Source organism: Priapulus caudatus, unplaced genomic scaffold (genome assembly GCF_000485595.1).
Source record: "Priapulus caudatus unplaced genomic scaffold, Priapulus_caudatus-5.0.1 Scaffold113, whole genome shotgun sequence".
Classification (NCBI taxonomy): domain Eukaryota; kingdom Metazoa; phylum Priapulida; class Priapulimorpha; order Priapulimorphida; family Priapulidae; genus Priapulus; species Priapulus caudatus.
Genome location: NW_014577174.1, coordinates 164,229 through 182,129, shown reverse-complemented (window position 1 = coordinate 182,129; position 17,901 = coordinate 164,229). Strand labels below are relative to the sequence as shown.

Here is a 17,901-nt window from a genome sequence, read left to right as displayed (position 1 = left end):
GAGTGAGCGAGAGACAGAGGGAGAGAGAGAGAGAAAGAGAGAGAGAGAGAAGAGCGAGAGAGAGAGACAGAGGCAGAGACAGAGACAGAGACAGAAGTGGAGAGAAAAAGAGAGAAGAGGGAGAGGGAGAGAGCGATAGAGAGAGCGACAGAGAGAGCGTAAGAAACACAAACGGGTGAGAGATGGGTGAGGTCGCCACTGTAAGAAGCACACACAGACACCGGTCCTCACCTTCCTGTTGCTGCCCCACGCCAGCTTCACCATCGACGGATGCTGGTCCTCATGGATCTGCTGCGACGCCAGCAGACTCAGGTAGAGCTTGTTGTCACGGGAACCGCCGGGCAGCACGGCCAATCCGCTCATGTGGTGGGCCTGCTGCCAAAACATGCTCTCCGTCCTGTTGGCGCCCGTCCGCGAAACGGTCTCCTGCAATGCGCAACATGAGCTATGCAACATCAGCAATGCAACATCCGCAATGCAACATTAGTTACATAACATCAGCAATGCAACATCCGCGATGCAACATTAGTTACATGACATCAGCAACGCAACATCAACGATGCAACATTAGTTACATAACATCAGCAATGCAACATCAACGATGCAACATTAGTTACATAACATCCGCAATGCAACATTAGTTACATAACATCAGCAATGCAACATTAGTTACATAACATCAGCAATGCAACATTAGTTACATAACATCAGCAATGCAACATTAGTTACATAACATCAGCAACGCAACATCAGCAATGCAACATTAGTTACATAACATCAGCAACGCAACATCAACGATGCAACATTAGTTACATAACATCAGCAATGCAACATCAGCAATGCAACATTAGTTACATAACATCAGCAATGCAACATCCGCGATGCAACATTAGTTACATAACATCAGCAACGCAACATCCGCAATGCAACATTAGTTACATAACATCAGCAATGCTACATCAACGATGCAACATCAGTTACGCAACACCAACAATCCATCACTGATTGTAACATAAACGATGCAACACTGCTGGCACATTGTCAGTCACAGGAACACCAATCAACGGCAAAGCCCTCCACCGAGCACTATTCGTCCATAACTGAAACTGATCTGCGATTATTTCCGCAGCTTCGCACGTGAAGCAGACGCAGCGGGATGCGTTACCTGGACGGCAGCGTTGGCGCTGATGTTGACGATGACGTTGGTGTAGGAGCTGTACACCCAGACGCTGTGATCGTACCGGTCCGACAGAGACAGGGCTGCCAAGCAACAACAAACACGGTCGTCATGACAACGCGTTAGCGGCGACCGAATAGCGAGACACGTTTTAATTTCCTGCCACACTATCAACGTTGTGCTGTGGCTGTGGATTGCGCGTATACGAACAGCATACACAACTAGAAAGGCAGAATAATGATGTTCTATCACCTAAAGGATGTTATTACTATTCCAAGAATTTCATACAAAGCAATGATTTACCCCACATCCTCTGACATTTTTCAAACGGATGTTTCTAAGATTTGGCAGATTATGGAAATTGGCGGTCGCCGTTGTTAGTTTTTCCCAAACACATATCTAAACTCTGATACTTTAGTATATCCTAAGCACAGCTAAACCATCCTACTGCTGCTACACTGAGTAATGGCTGCCACTGCTTACCTGATGTGTGGATGAATCCCCTGAGCATGATCGTGAAGTATTTTCCGATGAGGAGTTCCCGTTTGGGGGCGCCCCCTGGTTCCGAACTCTGCTTGAACTCCAGCTGCGACTCGGGAATATTTTCCACCTGTCACAGGCAATGGAAAGATTAGAACCACGCACGCACCCACACACATACATGCACGCACACACATACATGCACGCACGCACGCACACGTGCACCCTGAAACCCGTCTCCCCATTCTCATCAATCGGTGGAGTTTTTTCTCATGCAAATATCTATTATCGACTTTTTTTCGAGATGTTCTTTTTTTCGAATTTCTCGTTTCAACTACACCTTGTCATTTTTTCCCAGCTATTCCTAGCAACGTAGAGGCAAACAACATACGTAGTCTGGTTGACTGTAGTTGGCCGGGTGCCTGTACTGTAGCTTCGTCAGTCCACTCCACTGGTCTTTAGTGCGGCACTGCTGCAGTGAAGTGAGGGTCGTCTGGTTGCCCCACCACGCCAGCGTACTGTGCCTCCGTCTGTACATGTTACCTACAGGCGACATAAACACCAGAAGCGGTTTACACTTTAGCGCTGACAGCAGCACACCTGTGTGCACTGATGAGCATGGAAGCCTGCTCTCATGAATACACCCGTTGCACCTAGTTTCCATCTAAATAGACAGTGTGATTGGATTAGAATAGGATCCCATTCAAAGCCTGCATAAATTACAAGCTAATATTGCCATGTACATGAGACTCTTGGCTCTAGAATAACAACTAAACAATTTCACCTAGTGGAGCACCCCTCGAATATTTAATTATTTTAATGAAACCAACATCATAACCCTGAATAAACTAAGTATGAAGTTCAGTTACTATTCTCCTACTACGACCCAACGTTTCGATTGCTACAGTATTAGCTAGGTGAAGGTAGGCGGCGCTGACCGACAACACACCGTCGTCTGCCAGTCTGCGCCCGTTGCGGTTCGCTCACCGATGGAGTAGCACATCTGCCGCGGGCCCCACCACTGACACGGCGACACCTGCGTTGCCTCGGCAACGGAGGGCGTCGCCATCTGCACGCCGCGTCCCAGCACCGTGCACGCCTCGCACGTGCGCAGCTTCTCACAGATGCCAGGACACTGCGATGACTGAAGGCTGCCTTGCTCACAGTCCTGCGCATTAAACAACGAGAACAACACCGGTTATCGCTCCGTAATTTATCTTAATGACGACTATTTAATTAGTGGAACAGAACAGTGTTTGACGACCCCCTCCTTCTTTGTAATGTTACCCTTACTTTTTCCTTTCTTTGTTTTTTGTGTACCCCTCCTTTTCGTACCGTTACGAGAAAATCTACAATGTATCGACTTTCTCGCAACAAGCTAGATCAAACTAAACGTAGGTTTTCACAAGTTTTTAAACTGACTAACACTACTATTAATTATAAATTAGGCAACTTTTGAATCACAATCAGCCAACTGGAAACGGTGTTCCTAGCGCATTATACCATCAACACTTAAAGATTAACTATCTTTGGAACAGAGGAGGGTGGGAACAGATGAAGGTGGGAAAGGAGGAGAGTGGGGACAGAGGAGGGTGGGGACAGAGGGGATAGGGAAAGAGGAGGGTAAGGAGAGAGGAGGGTGGGGAGGAAAGAGGATTGGAACAGAGGAGGGTGGGAATAGACGAGGGTGGGAACAGAGGAAGGTGGGAAAGGAGGAGAGTGGGGACAGAGGAAGGTGGGAAAGGAGGGTGGGGAAAAAGACAGGTGAAGACAGAAGAGGGTGGAGAAGGAAGAGTTTGTTGCGGGAGAGGGTAGAAAACGAGGTGGGTTGGGACAGAAAGTAGGGACGGAGGTGGGTAAAGACAGAAGAGCGTGGGGATAGGACACTGAGAGCACACGCTGAGCCGGTGTTGGTGTGGTATGGAACCAGATAGGGCCACAATTAAAAAATATTGTTGTTTGCCCTCACCCGACCCAGGGTGAAATGTTTGGGTACGTAGGTAGGCTTCTTTTTTTGAGGCGGGTCTTTTTACAAATTCCAACTTTTTCCAATTTACAAATTTCCAATTGTTTGTTTTGCTTGGTACATATAATGTATTGCCTACAGATTTATATAATGTACAGAGTGATACAATTTGTAAAAAAAAAAAAAATCTATAAAATGTTTTGAGTCGGCCCCTTTTTGGCGGGTCGGTCGGGTGAGGGCAAACAAACAATATTTTTATTATGGTCTAGGTCAGGCATGTTGGTGATAGATAGCCGAGAGCGTGGTGCAGCGGCAAGCTATCGCAACCTACCGTCTATAAGCCATTCGCAATGGAACCTCTCAGGATAGTTTCCAGGTCCATCGGAGACAAACCCTGTCTGGTTTGTTAGCACCGTACGCCTGCCTGAAAACAGCAATAACAATAACAATAACAATAACAATTACAATGACAATTATTAAAATGTTTACGATATTTACCTTGAACAACGACAAGCAACGAGGAGAATTCACACACGGACACACGAATAACTGAGAAATAATCCTGTACGTAGATAACTAAATCAGCGAATGTAAATAATGGAAGGGAAAGGCTTACAAATGAATTAATAAAAACAATAACGATACAGACAGACAGCCGTGCAGGAAAGCAGGCAGGCAGGCCAGGCAGGCAGGCCAGGCAGGCAGGCCAGGCAGGCAGATAGATCGGCAGGCAAGCAGGACAGGCAGATCGAGAGACATAGTGATCATGGACGCAAATCCTACAACCACGTCGGAGGCTGAAATCCAGAGAGACATGATACAAGAGCCGCGTTCACACGGTCATGATTTGGCTCGGGCCAAATGGGCTAGATTTGGCTCGGGCCGGTTTGAGTCGGAGCGTTCACACGTACGCAAGTAGGGGGGAGGTAAATACTGTCTGTCAAATTCAAATTCACATTCTACATACCACATACACAAAACACATACACATACACATACACATACACAGACACATACACATACACATACACAATACCACATTACACATACACATACAGGCCGTAGCAGCTTTTTATTGGGGAGGGTTCGTTTTTCAATGTTGGCAATTTTGTCGGCAGGGCGTGTACAGGATTTGTACCAGGGGCGGGTCTAACCGTAACCCAATAGTTGCGACGCACGCGAAGGGGGGTCTGCCGGGAAAATTTTTAAAATTACACCCCCTCAGAGGCGTTTTTCTGCGCCGAGCAAGGCGGGGTCCAGACTCCCTGGACCCCCCGTGTACACGGCCCCTTGCTTCCCTGTAGCGCGAAGCGACCAGGCGAGTGGAGCCAAGCGAACCGCAGCGGAGGGGAGGGGTGTGGGAGGGGGTGTTCACTGTTCACCCTCCCGCCGGTGGAGATTTTGCAATGATTACACTAAAATGGAGCGCACCTGAGGTGCAAATTCTTGCAAATTTTCCCAAAAATAAATTTTTGGCTTGGGGGGAGGGGTCTCGGGGCGGTGTTCGTTCACCCCCGAACCCCCCCTGGCTACGGGCCTGCACATACACATACACATACAACTATATAAACACTATACACATACTACATACACATGTAAATTTATACACATACCACATACACATACACATACTAAACACATACACATATAAACACATTACACATACCATACACATGTAAATATACACATACACATACACATAACACAATACACACACACACACACACACACATACACATACACATACACATACACATATAAATATACACATACATATATTTTCCTTACCTAAAGTGGTGAAGTGATCCAACCAGTCGTCTCCTGGCAATGTTTCATCACTGTGATAATTCGACATTCTGTGCTGCCCTGCACATTCGTTCACCGCGAGTTAACGACATCCGATCTGCCCAGCGCGGAACGTCTTTGTTTGCCCCACGGTCACCGACGGTACACGCGGTCCGTCCGCCTGATGTCGTTCGTTGCACGCTTTTTCTGACACGCCGTCAGCAGTGCTTGGAACATAAGTAACAGCCGTCGGCGTACCGTCTGCAGAGCATGCCAACCACTAACGATTTAATCCGTTATTTTATACGAATTTCTATTCCTTTTGCCCCCCACCACTACGACCAGTTTGTATCAAACTACGAATTGACCTGTGATCGAAAAAAAAAATTTTGCGTTAATTATTGTTCATTTATTGGTCAACTTTATTGTTCAATTTTTACCCTCAGAATGCACGAAAATTGAATCTCAGAATAAAAAATTTTCCCAGGGGGCATGACCGGACCCCCCTAGCAAACTCGGGTCACTACGCTGCCCCTCGAACTACTAATTGATGGCCAGAAAACTACACATTGCTTCAAATATGTTCGTGGGCATCTCTTGCGTCTGGGATCGTACATCGTTGCAGTCTTGCGCGTCGTACGGCGACTCGGTGCAGCATTCGTCACCACGGTAACAAACATCGTGTGCAGCGCGACCCGTCTTTGTTTGCGACTGGTCACCGGGACTGCGTCGTTCGTTGCAGAGTCTGTGCGTCGACGGCGACTTTTGCGGCGCCGTACAGCGACGTGAAGTGTCCGGCACGCGGTGACGGCGGCACGAGCTTCGCGCGACCGCCGGCCGCCGAGTGGTCGTACGCGCACGTGACCGCGACGTTCGACGAGTGCGGCCTGCTGCTGCGGTTGTATCGACTGCCACGACACGCGACGCTGCGTCAACACGCTCGACTCGTACGCGTGCCGGCTGGCGCAGCCAGCGGGGCTTTTCGTCCCTTCAAATATAAGTAGGCCAACGGGCCGCGACGTCTGCAACAAAACTGAGTAGGGGTGGTGTTTGGCGTGTGGGCGCGCGCCGTAGCTGAGTGAGAGTTGGGGTGGGTTAGAGGACTGTTGTAGGATGATGGAGCCGACACCGTGGTTTTGGTGGTGTTAGATTGTTCATCCCGTGTGTGTAGCTGTGGGATAACTCCGGGGGAGGGTTTACACCGGAAAAACTTGTACTTCTACATTTCACTTCTTATGTGCTACTACTTTTATTACATTCTACTTTAACGAGTTCTCGTGTCGTTGGCAGTTGCTATTTACGAGATGCGTGCACGGGCCGTCTGCTCGGGGGCGCCACTGGTACAGTGCAAGCTGATCACCTGCGGTTGGACCGCGCGTCAAACTGCACCGTCAACTGTGGCTGTCACAACCACAGCGTATGTCCTCAAAGGGCTGGCGAATAATGTGACAACTGTGAGAGCAGACGTGGACGAAGAGTGAGCGCTCCTGAACTTGCTTGTTTCACGTTTGCTCATAAACATACTCGTGAGGCATGCAAAGAAGGGGACTACTTGTAGTCAAACAGAAGCCACAAAAATGAAATAATAAAAATCGTGCGAATTACTTGAATATAACATAAAGATAAATCCTAGTTTATTTGGCAGCAAAACTACAAAGTTTCGTAAAAATGTCAACGACGGCGCACCCAGCCTGTACATATAGACTCGACCATTACGTGCGCTATGGCTACGGCATTGCGAAAACATCGCGCTCGCTTTGTGCGCAGACCCCGCGGTTGGTGGTGTATAGTTGTGTTGGGGGTTGCGTGTTGTGGGAGCGTTGTAGTTGTGGTGTTTTTTGTACGGCGGAATGTACAGTCACTACAATCTTATTTTCCGGTTTTAAACCGTTGTGGGAGCCCAGACACGAATTCCGGTGTGTCATATCGGGGGATGTTTTCGGAATTCTCAGAATGGAGTAATGGTATTCTAAGAAACAGATATAACGTGTGACCGTATAATCCTGCCAAACTAGCCAGGGTTACTAAGGAACGCAATTTTCAAGGCTGGGCAACGTGCTTTGTACGCGGTACAGAACAATGGGATGTATTGTAGTAATGCCAAACACATTAATATTTCTTCCAGCTGAACCTTGCTGCAGCCAAACGCGAGCTTCGGTTGTGCAGACGACCTCCTACGAAAAAAACTCTTCGGTTTCAGAATTTCGGATAATAGATTGATTGTACTGTACGAGCTCGCTGATGCGTTTACTTCAGTGCGGAGCACTGTGAGAGATTCATGCCAGGGAGGGCAGCTCGGCAACGCGACGTCAGTCCAAAAACTAGACGGCGGCTATCGCGTCAGGAGTTGTCACGCTACTTGCTACCAACACGGCTCTCATCCAGCTTCGAGTGTACTCCATACGTCGACACCTGTGCGACATGACTCGACGCGAAGCGAACACAGGGACTATGCGTTGACCTGCAGATCAGCCGCACAAGCACCGGATAACCCGAAAAACATGTGCTACTGCCGCGCTCAGATCAACAAAGAAGATAGAAAGAGCAAGCAGCCGAATACTTTCCGCGAGGGCCGGCAAAAATGCCGAGTAAAGACGAGGATGTAATGCCGCAAGACGGTTACGTACTGTTCAAAGGCGAAGATTTCGCGAAACGGAGCCGTTGAACGTCCCGTATAATAGCAGCGCGCATCAGAAAAACGACACCGTGTATTCTGTCTAAGCCACAATTAGAACGCTGACGATTTAGCGTACCCGATTAGTTAGCAAATGTCGATTCTGTACAGCGGGTCGACTGCGCTTTTTACGACATCACGTGGCGTGCTCTAATGCGATAAGGTATGGGCTATCAGGACCAAAGCTAAATATAGCGCTGATGTTTAGCAACTCAGGGTAACTATGTGTAGCTGGTGTCATGATATAGCAAAGCTGTCTGCTTCAAGCTGTATGACTGTTCTAGCCAGGTAAGCTCGATTCATAGTCGATTACAGATGTTATGCACGATCAGCTCAATATTACGAGCGTGCGAGTTTAGACGTCAATCAGTCACATGTTACAAGTCACGCCGAATACGAATATTAAGTCTAATGCAAATACGATGTAATTGCTAGAGCTTTCGCATCCAGACATTATGCGATCAGTAGCTCGTGATTCAGGGTGATGTAGCAACGTCGCGTTGGCGTAAGATTTGTGGATGAGCTAAGTTCACGTTGAGCTTGAGGTACAATGAATGATGGAGTGTTCAAAGCAAAGTACAATATAGTCCATAGTCGGTAATTTAATGCTTTAGCAGATTCATTTACGCGCTGATGTTAGCAATAGTGATTAGACGTGAGTGTTAGGCTCAAGTATTTAGTCGCTCGGAGCGGTTAGACGCATAAGACTAATTTAGCGTTAGATAGTTCAGCAAGTATAGTATAAGCGTGACTTGTATCTGGTAACGACATACGCGAACTAGTGGATTCAGCCCTGTGGGTGTTGAGCAAGTTTAACTCTAGCTGTGTTGTTAGCATAAATTGGCAGCGTTAAGTTCTAATTAAGCGCGCATAACACACCGACCACTAAATGACAGATTTACGCACAGGTGGTCTATATATGGCATGGCAAGCTTCCAGCATGTAGCGCAATTAAGTTGTACGCAGTATTACGCGTGTTCGCTATAAGTGATAACGCGAAGTACCCATGATATGCTCGTCACGCATCGTTGGCAAACATGGTCAAAGGTCGTTCGTTTACTACGTGTAGGTTATAACTCCAGGCATTAGAAAAGATACGTAGCGATGCATATGTTAGACAAAGATCTCATAACGTCATACGCCCGTTGTAGCTGCGCGACTGACGTATCGCTCCAATCCCGGCAACTTTATAATCAGATGCAGATAATATAAGTATTGAGTAACTCTCTACATATGGTTTATAGTTAGACCCACCAAAGTATACGACAATCCTAGCTCAGTCGATTGTGTCAGACATAGTAATACTAATCGTGAGCCGCCTGCATGCGTTATCAAGCACAAGTCAGAATTAGCGCTACTCGTTAATATTGTTCAGCAAAAGGCATACATGTAGCGCTTGATCAGCTTAGCGCACAGTATTTAGCGTTTAGATCGCTTTACGCATTGACAAGTAAATCTAAGCAGTGATGTTAGCTTACGCAACAGAAGTATGCACTGATCTGAACATGCGATTAGCTGTCAGCAAGATGTATAAGTAGAGCAAGTATGCTAAGTTAGAATGTTAAGTGATTAACCGCACTGAAGGCTAATAGATCGATGTAGTGTGCTTGTGACATGTTATAGACCGCGCTTGACAAGTACGGGAATCAGCGCGATTTCGTGATAAGTACGAATTATGGATAGAATAGTGTTAATCATGTATGTCTTATATCTAAACTTCGGGTTTCAATTGCGGCGAGATTAATATATGACTCACGCTATGCTACTAGAGCAAGGCCCGCCGCTCGTTGTGCCTTCTATCTGATGTTGTGGTGCTTACGTAGTCACACAAATTAATTTCACAAGTGAGCTGCTCATGCTCGATGTATGTTTTAATATACTTCATTAGTTAGGAATAGAACATACGTGTCAAACGTTCTAGATTCGGATATTATTGCTTACTCTATTACACGCGTGAACGACTTAGCTAGGATTCGTGCCTTAGACCATGTAACAATTAACATCTTAAACATTATACAATATACACACTCACCATCACAATCATCAGTCACAATACACTACATTACATAACACTAAATGGGCCTATCGGCTGATATAACATATGGTAATATATTAGCATCAGTATAAACTACACGTATTCTCCATTACAGTTGATAACGATCAATATTTACACAATATATCTACTCGTACATTCTCCATTACGATTAAAGTTCTAATAATGGTTTTTCCGAAAGATGCGTAGCGAGTGACGAACATACGATGAATCGGTGGCCACAACACCTCACCATGCGTGAGACAACGCGCCCGAGTTCTGATGCCTCTATTTTTAAATCAGCCGGTAACGCATCGTATGTGCTGTACGACGCAAGTAAATCGGTAGGCAAGATGCTTATACCGTAAAGAAACTGTAGACATGTGCAGATCTGCCCACTGCATCACGCAACTTATGTATACCCTACGTGGCTAGGAGGGTACTTCTCGGCAATCAATGGCCAGGGACGGTCGAAAGAAGGTATTAACAAACCTGTCCCAACACGGTAGGGAGCGAGCGAGGCGAGTACCGGAAGGAGGCGGGTCACTGAGATGCACAGGGAGAGAACTGAGAAGCAGCTGGCTTGCACTCTTGTTTTCCGAACTATATAAGCATTTGCCAAGTACTAATAATGAGATCAGGAATATGACCGCAACGTACCCATTCCAAAATGAAAACATGAAGACTACGCGTGCAGACAATGAAAGAGACGAGGATAAGTGGATAGACGTTAGGTCATGAGTAATAACATATCACACCACGCAGCATATGAATATACATTTGGTGTCTGATTGAATTCAGCTACACGTGTAATAACTCTTATAGTTTCTTGAACCATTATTCATATTGCCGGCTTGATAGCAGTTCAACTTAATTGAAATGCAACATTTACTCTTAGGAGTCCATTTTTCTTGACCGGTGCTTTCCAGACATATTGCCCACAATTTACCTGTGCCGTTCTTAGATACGTTTGACGCTGGGTGAGCTTGATCTCCTTTTGCTAGGAGTCAATAACCTTGAGGTCTTCTGTTGGTCCATAATATTCCTGAGTCACTTGCACTACCATACATTAGTCACCATGTTCACCGCTTGTGTCATTGTCGCTTTGGTTCCGGCCTGGAATATCTAAAAAGTCATTCCAAGGTCTGTTTGCTCTCCTTGTTCGTGCAGTCAGTGCCTGTGGATCATCTCCCGTACGACTGACTTCTCCGCCGCCGCGCCTCCATCGGTCGGTCCGTACGTCGCCGCCGCACCCGCGATCTCGACTCACGTGTTAAAAGCCTGCGCTTCGACGACTGTCGATGTCGTGTGCACAGCAGAACTACGTCTACCGTCTACACGAGACGTTGCCCGCCCTCGCTCCATTGCGCGAAGATCGACGCCGCCGCGGCGTCGGTGGCGCCCGGCGGTGCGCCTGGGCGGCACGGCTGCTGGCGGAAACCGACCTTCTAGCAGGGGTCGCACCGGCGCCGCCGCCGCGCGGGCTCACGGTGCAGGCGCCGCAGCGGCTACCTGACCGTGTACCGCGACGAGAACTGGGAACCTGACGCGGGGCAGCCGATTCACGGCCATCTTCCAGGTAGCTCCTGACATCCTGCCTGCAGAATACATTGACGGAATTTTGGGGTCGGTCACGCTAACATCGGAGGACTGGTTTTCGGAAACGCGGTCACGGACACCGTTGGTGGCTTCACGACGCTGCGCGGTGGTGATCGTCGATAACTTCTAGCACGTTTCGAGTGTCATGTGAACAGATGATAGTCCTAGAACTCAGTATTAGTGCGACATATTAATCATTAAACTAAATTACGTTCTTCGTGACAGGTGACGCCCCGGGTCCGATTGTCGCTACGGACGATTTAGTTGCGGTCAATAATCGGATGGTCTGGGAGTTTCCTAGATTAACACGCCGTTATCTCGTTACCCCGTGGAACAGATCACGGCATGGCCGGAAGCTGTCCTCCGGAAACTGCTGCGGAGTTTTGCAAGCCGGCACGGCATCCTGGCGGTTGGCCAAGGTGGCATTCGGCGCGACCGGAAGCTGCGAGACGGAGCACTCCCGGCAACTGCCTTCGTGTGAGCCTGCACCAGGGATTCGGGCTCTGTGATCACGTGAGTCCGTTACCGCACCGCTGTCCGCCGACAAGACATTGCCTGGCAAACTCTCGTGCCCTCTCAACCATAGCTCTAGATTGTCTGACATCTCGCGCAAGCATACTGCTATTATTGGCGTCCTCTTGCTGAGTATTAACATCTCTCGTTGTTCTCCGTTAGTTGCATTTTATATGCCATCGCCTAGAAATTACGTTTCTCGCATTGGTCGTTTGATATACATTATTGTTTATGTTGCTTATGCTGATTACTAGAACATTACGTTCCTCTGTTCGCCGGTTTGCTGCTACATTATTGGGGTGCATTGTTTATGCCAGCTGCGTATCATCTCATTGTCTCACATGATCTTGTCCCCTATCATTCAAGTATTAGCTCACAATTTTGCTGCCACATTACAGGCGACGAATTTCGCAATTTTAGCCACTTGCGAAAAATCGCGAGTGCCTAAACAATATACGTGCTAAAATGAATTCTGGACACGATGCCAATTTTTTGGTACAACATAAACTAGTATTTTGGAATGATTACAATTTACAAAAAATACTGGGCAATTTGACCGACCAGGGTTTGACCATCTAATGATGAATAATTCTTTCCGTGACCGACTGGATAATAAGGTGTATGGCGGCTGTATGCACTATAAATTTCCACTCGCTAGAACACATAGCAAGCCTGCTTATATTTTCTGACTCGCAATTTCCCTCAATTTGATCGGCCACACATTATTGCCGCAGTTAGCAATAGTCATAAATTGCGAGCCTGCCAGTATTATTGTTATCTTCCAATTATTGTATGTCATTTGGACTAACATCTCCCACATGTTTCATGTCTCGATGAATCCCCCCCCTCCTCGTCTTTCTCGCACGCGAGATGCTCAACCGGCGCCCTGTGTGGCGTGACGAGGGGTCCTTTCTCGGGCGGGGCATTGCGACGTCGCCACGCAACCGCCATCACGCCGCGTTCACGCGCTTGCGAGACGCCGTCGCCGCCTGCCGACCGCCGCGCTGTCCGACTCCGGCCCCGCCTTCCGCTCCGCGCACGCGCTCGGTCGCCCACGGCAAACCGCCTCTTCCTGCCGTACGGCGGGCATCTCAGCTCAGGGACTCGGAGCGAGCTCGCCGACATGTACAGCGTGACGACGTGGACAGCGACGGGCCGTGGCGCGGTAATCGCGCTGTGGGGGGAGGCGGGGGAGGAGAGGGGTGGCGGGCCGGGGGCGGGGCGCTACCACGAATTCGATGGCAGGCTTGACCCGACGGGACTGACTGTGATGCATACGGACGGCATTCAGCGGCGGCCTCGGCCCGCATCGTCGCGCGACTTCACGGTCGTCGACTCTAGTAGGCGACTAGGGGGTTGTGGTGGAGAGCGGAGGACGCTGGAGTACGTACGTGCGCACGCGCGGGGCGGCTCGCGCGTAGCGATTCAGTGTTTGCTGCGGCTACACGTGTGGCGCTCGAGTTCCGACAGAGTGCCGTGTGCCCGATAGTTTGTGGTTGTCCTGCTTGCTAGCTATTATGAGTTGAAATCTGGCAATATTTGTGATCTTGTGATAAAACTTCGGCTATTATCTTAAAAAAAGTCTAATATTTGGTATTGATTTCTTTCATCCTCAACATGTCTGCACTCCATTTCCGCGTGCGCCCTTCCCTTATACACTCATCATCCAACCATTCACCATAGGTTTCTCGCAAGCCTCAAAAATTCGCTCTGTCCCACAGCGCCGTGCTCGCCCCCTCTCTTTGTGCGCCTTCCTTCCCGATCTGGGGGCGTAGAGGATATATTGCGTGTACGGTTACACGCTGACGTGGAGTTCTTCCGCGCAGGATCTGCCAGCGGAGATGTCGGGCCTTGTCGCCTCATCGGCGGTTACCGGGTGAGCGACGTACCCGTGGTTTGGTTAGTCGAATGTTTGCAGACGGAGTGTTGTATAGTGGGGGAGAAGTTGGATGGTGGTTCTAATTGGGCCCGAGCAAGACGAGGTGTAGTGAGGTGTGAGTCAGACGCTTCGGCTCGTGGGCCCGCGGCGGTGCTCTTGCGGGGTGGCGTGCCACACACCTCACCTACGTCGGCGATTCGACGCTCGTGGCTGCTGGGGCGGTTACGCGGGCGCGGACCCCGGGGACCGGGTGGCTTCTGCGCGGGGCAGGGTTGTGTACCGTCTGGCGTGATGTCGGCCGCCTGTGCGGAGCGCTGGTCGCGCCTGCAAGACGCACGGCGTCGCGTCCGAATCGTGAGTGCCGCCACGCGCTGGAGTTAATGTTGCTGCAGAGGGGTGTAGTTACGTAAGTGTACGAATGTTCAGTTTATCTGTGCATGTACAGAGATAATGGTCGGGGATTACGTTATTTATATTAGTGTGGCATGCTTTTTTTTATGTATATATGTTATATATGTATATATATATAATTATCTCCGCCAAGGGAGAGGTGTCAGGAAGGGTAAGTTTTGACCGGCGGTGTGTTTGTTGGTTTGTGGGTTTGTGCGTTGGTTGTTTGGTGTACAGCCTACTGAAACAGTTATGGCGGGGATTGTGCATAAAATTTAGAGGTGGATAGGTCGAAGAAAGGTGGGGTAATTAGAATTTTACATTTTGCGTGGTGATCCGGATCCAATTAATTAAGATAATTAAAATTTTCACAGTGAGAGAATTGAGCTGCTTGGCGGAGGTCTGCCGCTCTCCGAGCTGCCTCTAAGTTTATATATATCATGTAATTGATATTGTGCAACTGTTTGAATTATTGATGTGATATCCTATGTATATGAGGATTTTAATTTATTTAATTGTGTGGTTTTACCCTTGTAAATGAGTCTGAAGTAGTATTGAAAAAGGTCGCGTCAAGTTTCACACGTTGGTGCAGGCCTGTCGTTTCCATAATATCTACGGCGTTAGTCGTCCTCCTCAGGTCTGGTGACGGACACAGCGTTCCGGGGTCTAGCACCCGCCCTCCGCGCCGTCTACTTTGTGTTTGGGCGGCTACGAGTACTACAGTCAAACGGGTTTACGAGCATCTCTGCGAAGCTGTACTGCGCTTCGACCTGCTCACGCTCGCCTGGCAGCTGCTTGGGCGGTTCCCATCGGCTAGTTTCCCGTGCCGTGCTACTTTGCTGTTCTTTCCACTGTTTGACCGCCGTCCGACGAACGATTTCTTCGATGGCTCGTCCTGCCAGGCGTTGTAGCGTATCGTGGCAACGGCGCGAAGGATGGGATTTCAGACAAACGTTTTGCTCGTCATCTTTACAGGATAGGTTGCACCCTGTTGTACTTTGGGTCCCGAATCTACAGTAGGTTTCACCATGTTGTACTGTCATCTCTTCAGGTGCGTTACCTGTTGTAGCTGAGTCGTCTACAAGTAGGTTCACCTGTGGTGTACTGGATTGGTCATACAAGTAGGTTCACGGCTGTGGTGCTACTGGGTCGTCTTACAGGTAGGTTTACTGCTTGCTACTGCGTCATCTGACAGGTAAGGGTTCACCTGTTGTACTGGTCGTCTACAGGTAGGTTCACCTGTTGTACTGGTCGTCTACAGGTAGGTTTCACTGTTTGTACTGGTCATCTACAGGTAGGCTTACCTGTTGTTAACTGGTCGTCTACAGGTAGGTTTACCTGTTGTGTACTGGTCATCTACAGGTAGTTACTTTGTACTGGTGCGTCTACAGGTAGGTTCACCTGTTTGTACTGGTCGTCTACAGGGAGGTTCACCTGGTGTACTGCGGGTCGTCTACAGGTAGGTTCACTGTTTTTGTACTGGTCTCTACAGGTAGGTTTATTCCTGTTAGTACTGGTCATCTTTACACGGCAATACTGGAAGTTTAAAAAGTTCATAATCAAAAGTCGTTTTGAGGAATTAGTTCACACTAACAGCGACCCGTCACATTTTTCGCTCGACAAAACGAAATCTGCCGACATGCTTTGCTGGTCGTCGACTAATCTCCCCTCTCTCTCTCTCTCTCTGCTCTCTTCTCTCTCTCCTCGCTTCTCTCTCTCTCTCTCTTTCTCGCTCGTCTCTCATCCTCTTCAGCTACTCTCTCTCTTCTCTTCTCTCTCTCGCTCTCTCTCTTCTCGCTTTCTCTCTCCTTCTGTCTCTCTCTCTCTCTCTCCTCAGTCTCTCTTCTCTCTCGCTCGCTCGCCTCCCTCTACTATTCTCTCTCTCTCTCTCTCGCTTCTCTGCTGTCTCTCTCTCTTCTCTCTCTTTCTCACTCTCTTCCTCTCTCTCTTTTTCGTCTCTCACTTTCATCTCTCTCTCTCTCACTCTCGTTTCCCTCGCTCTTTTTCTCTCTCTAACTTCCCTCTCGGCTATCTCTCTCTTTGTTTCTCTCTCTTTCTCTCTTCTCTTCTCTCACTCTCTTGTCCCCTCTCTCTTCTCTCTCGTCTCTCTAATCCGTCTCTCTCTCTCTCTCTCTCTCTCTCGTCTCTCTCTCTCTCTCTCTCGTCTCATTCTCTACTCTCTCTCTCATCGCTTCTCTCTCGTCATAACAGAAATACGCGTGGTGTAATGAGTGGAGCTTCGGCTGCACGAACCTTAGCAGTGAGTAACGGCGACGCCGCTCGCTCCGGCCAGATCGGAGTCGGATGCAGTGGCGAGGCGGCGATCGTGCGAACCGCGGCCACGTCGACGTCTACCTGCTGGCGGCGGCTACGTGGGCGTGTGGTGAACGGAGAGGCTGGTGCGCTGCGGGCTGTAGCCATCGACCTGTTGCAACTAACAGACGCGACCAGACAAGTAAAGCCGCCATAACACCGGCGAGCCTCACGGCTGCGTTGAATGTCATGTGGAGGAGGGCGCCGTGGGAAGATAGAGGTGGAGAGAGAGAGGGGGGAGCGCGAGGAGAGAAGGGGAGAGGTGGAGAGAGAGTTTTAGCAGAAGGGGCAGAGAGGGAGAGAGCAGAGAGCGAGAGGTGGAGAGAGAGAGAGAGGAGAGGAAGGTGGAGAGAGAGCTGGAGAGAGTGAGAGAGAGAGAAGATGAGGGAGAGAGAGGAGAGAGAGGGAGAGAGAGGGGAGGACGAGAGAGAGGAGAGAGGGAGAGAGAGAGAGGAGTATGAGGTTGGAGAGAGAGGGTGAGAGAGGGTGGGAGGATGATGAGAGAGGCAGAGGTGGAGTAGAGAGAGCGAGGGGATGAGGAGGGGGAGGGAGAGAGAGGGGAGAAGGGGAGAGAGAGGAGAGGAGGAGAGGAGAGAGGAAGGGTGGAGGGGGAGGGTGGAGATAGACGAGGGACGAGAGGAGAGAGGGAGGTGGACGGGGGGAGGGGAGAGAGAGCGGGAGGGAGGAGGGAGGGAAGGGGCAGAGAGAGAGGGAGAAGGCATAAAGGTGGAAGGAGAAGAGACAGGGCGGAGCAGAACAAGAGGGAAGAGAGCGGGAAGAGAGGAGGGGTGGAGGGAGAGGAGACAAGGGGGAAGAGGAAAGAGGGAGAAAAGGGGTATAATGAGGAGGGGGAGGAAAGGGGAGGGTTAGGTGTTAGATGTTTAGGTGTTTACTGATTCACGCATGTTCGCTCTCGTGTAGGTGTTTACAGATGAACGGATGTGCGATGTGCATGAACGTGCGCGAGGGAACGTCCATCTGCTACTCGAACAGTCGGCCGGCGCCCTCTATTTGCAGCGGCGAGCCGTGTTGTCGGTTTCGGGGCTCGATGGGAGTGCAATGTAATAAGAGGGTCGGACGGTGGAGTCAGCGA

The 17,901-nt window shown here is 49.2% G+C and overlaps 1 protein-coding gene across 1 annotated transcript in view; it reads right to left on the bottom strand.

The window, feature by feature from the left end:
- The window catches only part of LOC106805407 (multiple epidermal growth factor-like domains protein 8), a 37,152-nt gene extending 24,835 nt beyond the window's left edge, over window positions 1-12,317 (bottom strand). The window contains exons 1-9 of the mRNA XM_014806980.1: window positions 12,039-12,317; window positions 7,768-7,820; window positions 6,128-6,316; window positions 4,017-4,047; window positions 2,645-2,825; window positions 2,049-2,200; window positions 1,661-1,787; window positions 1,166-1,260; window positions 222-426 (exon numbers count right to left, since the gene is read on the bottom strand). Of these exons, the coding sequence (XP_014662466.1) occupies window positions 222-426; window positions 1,166-1,260; window positions 1,661-1,787; window positions 2,049-2,200; window positions 2,645-2,825; window positions 4,017-4,047; window positions 6,128-6,316; window positions 7,768-7,820; window positions 12,039-12,317 (1,312 nt within the window). The remainder of the gene's footprint in view (window positions 1-221; window positions 427-1,165; window positions 1,261-1,660; window positions 1,788-2,048; window positions 2,201-2,644; window positions 2,826-4,016; window positions 4,048-6,127; window positions 6,317-7,767; window positions 7,821-12,038) is intronic.
- Window positions 12,318-17,901: the final 5,584 nt, after the last annotated feature.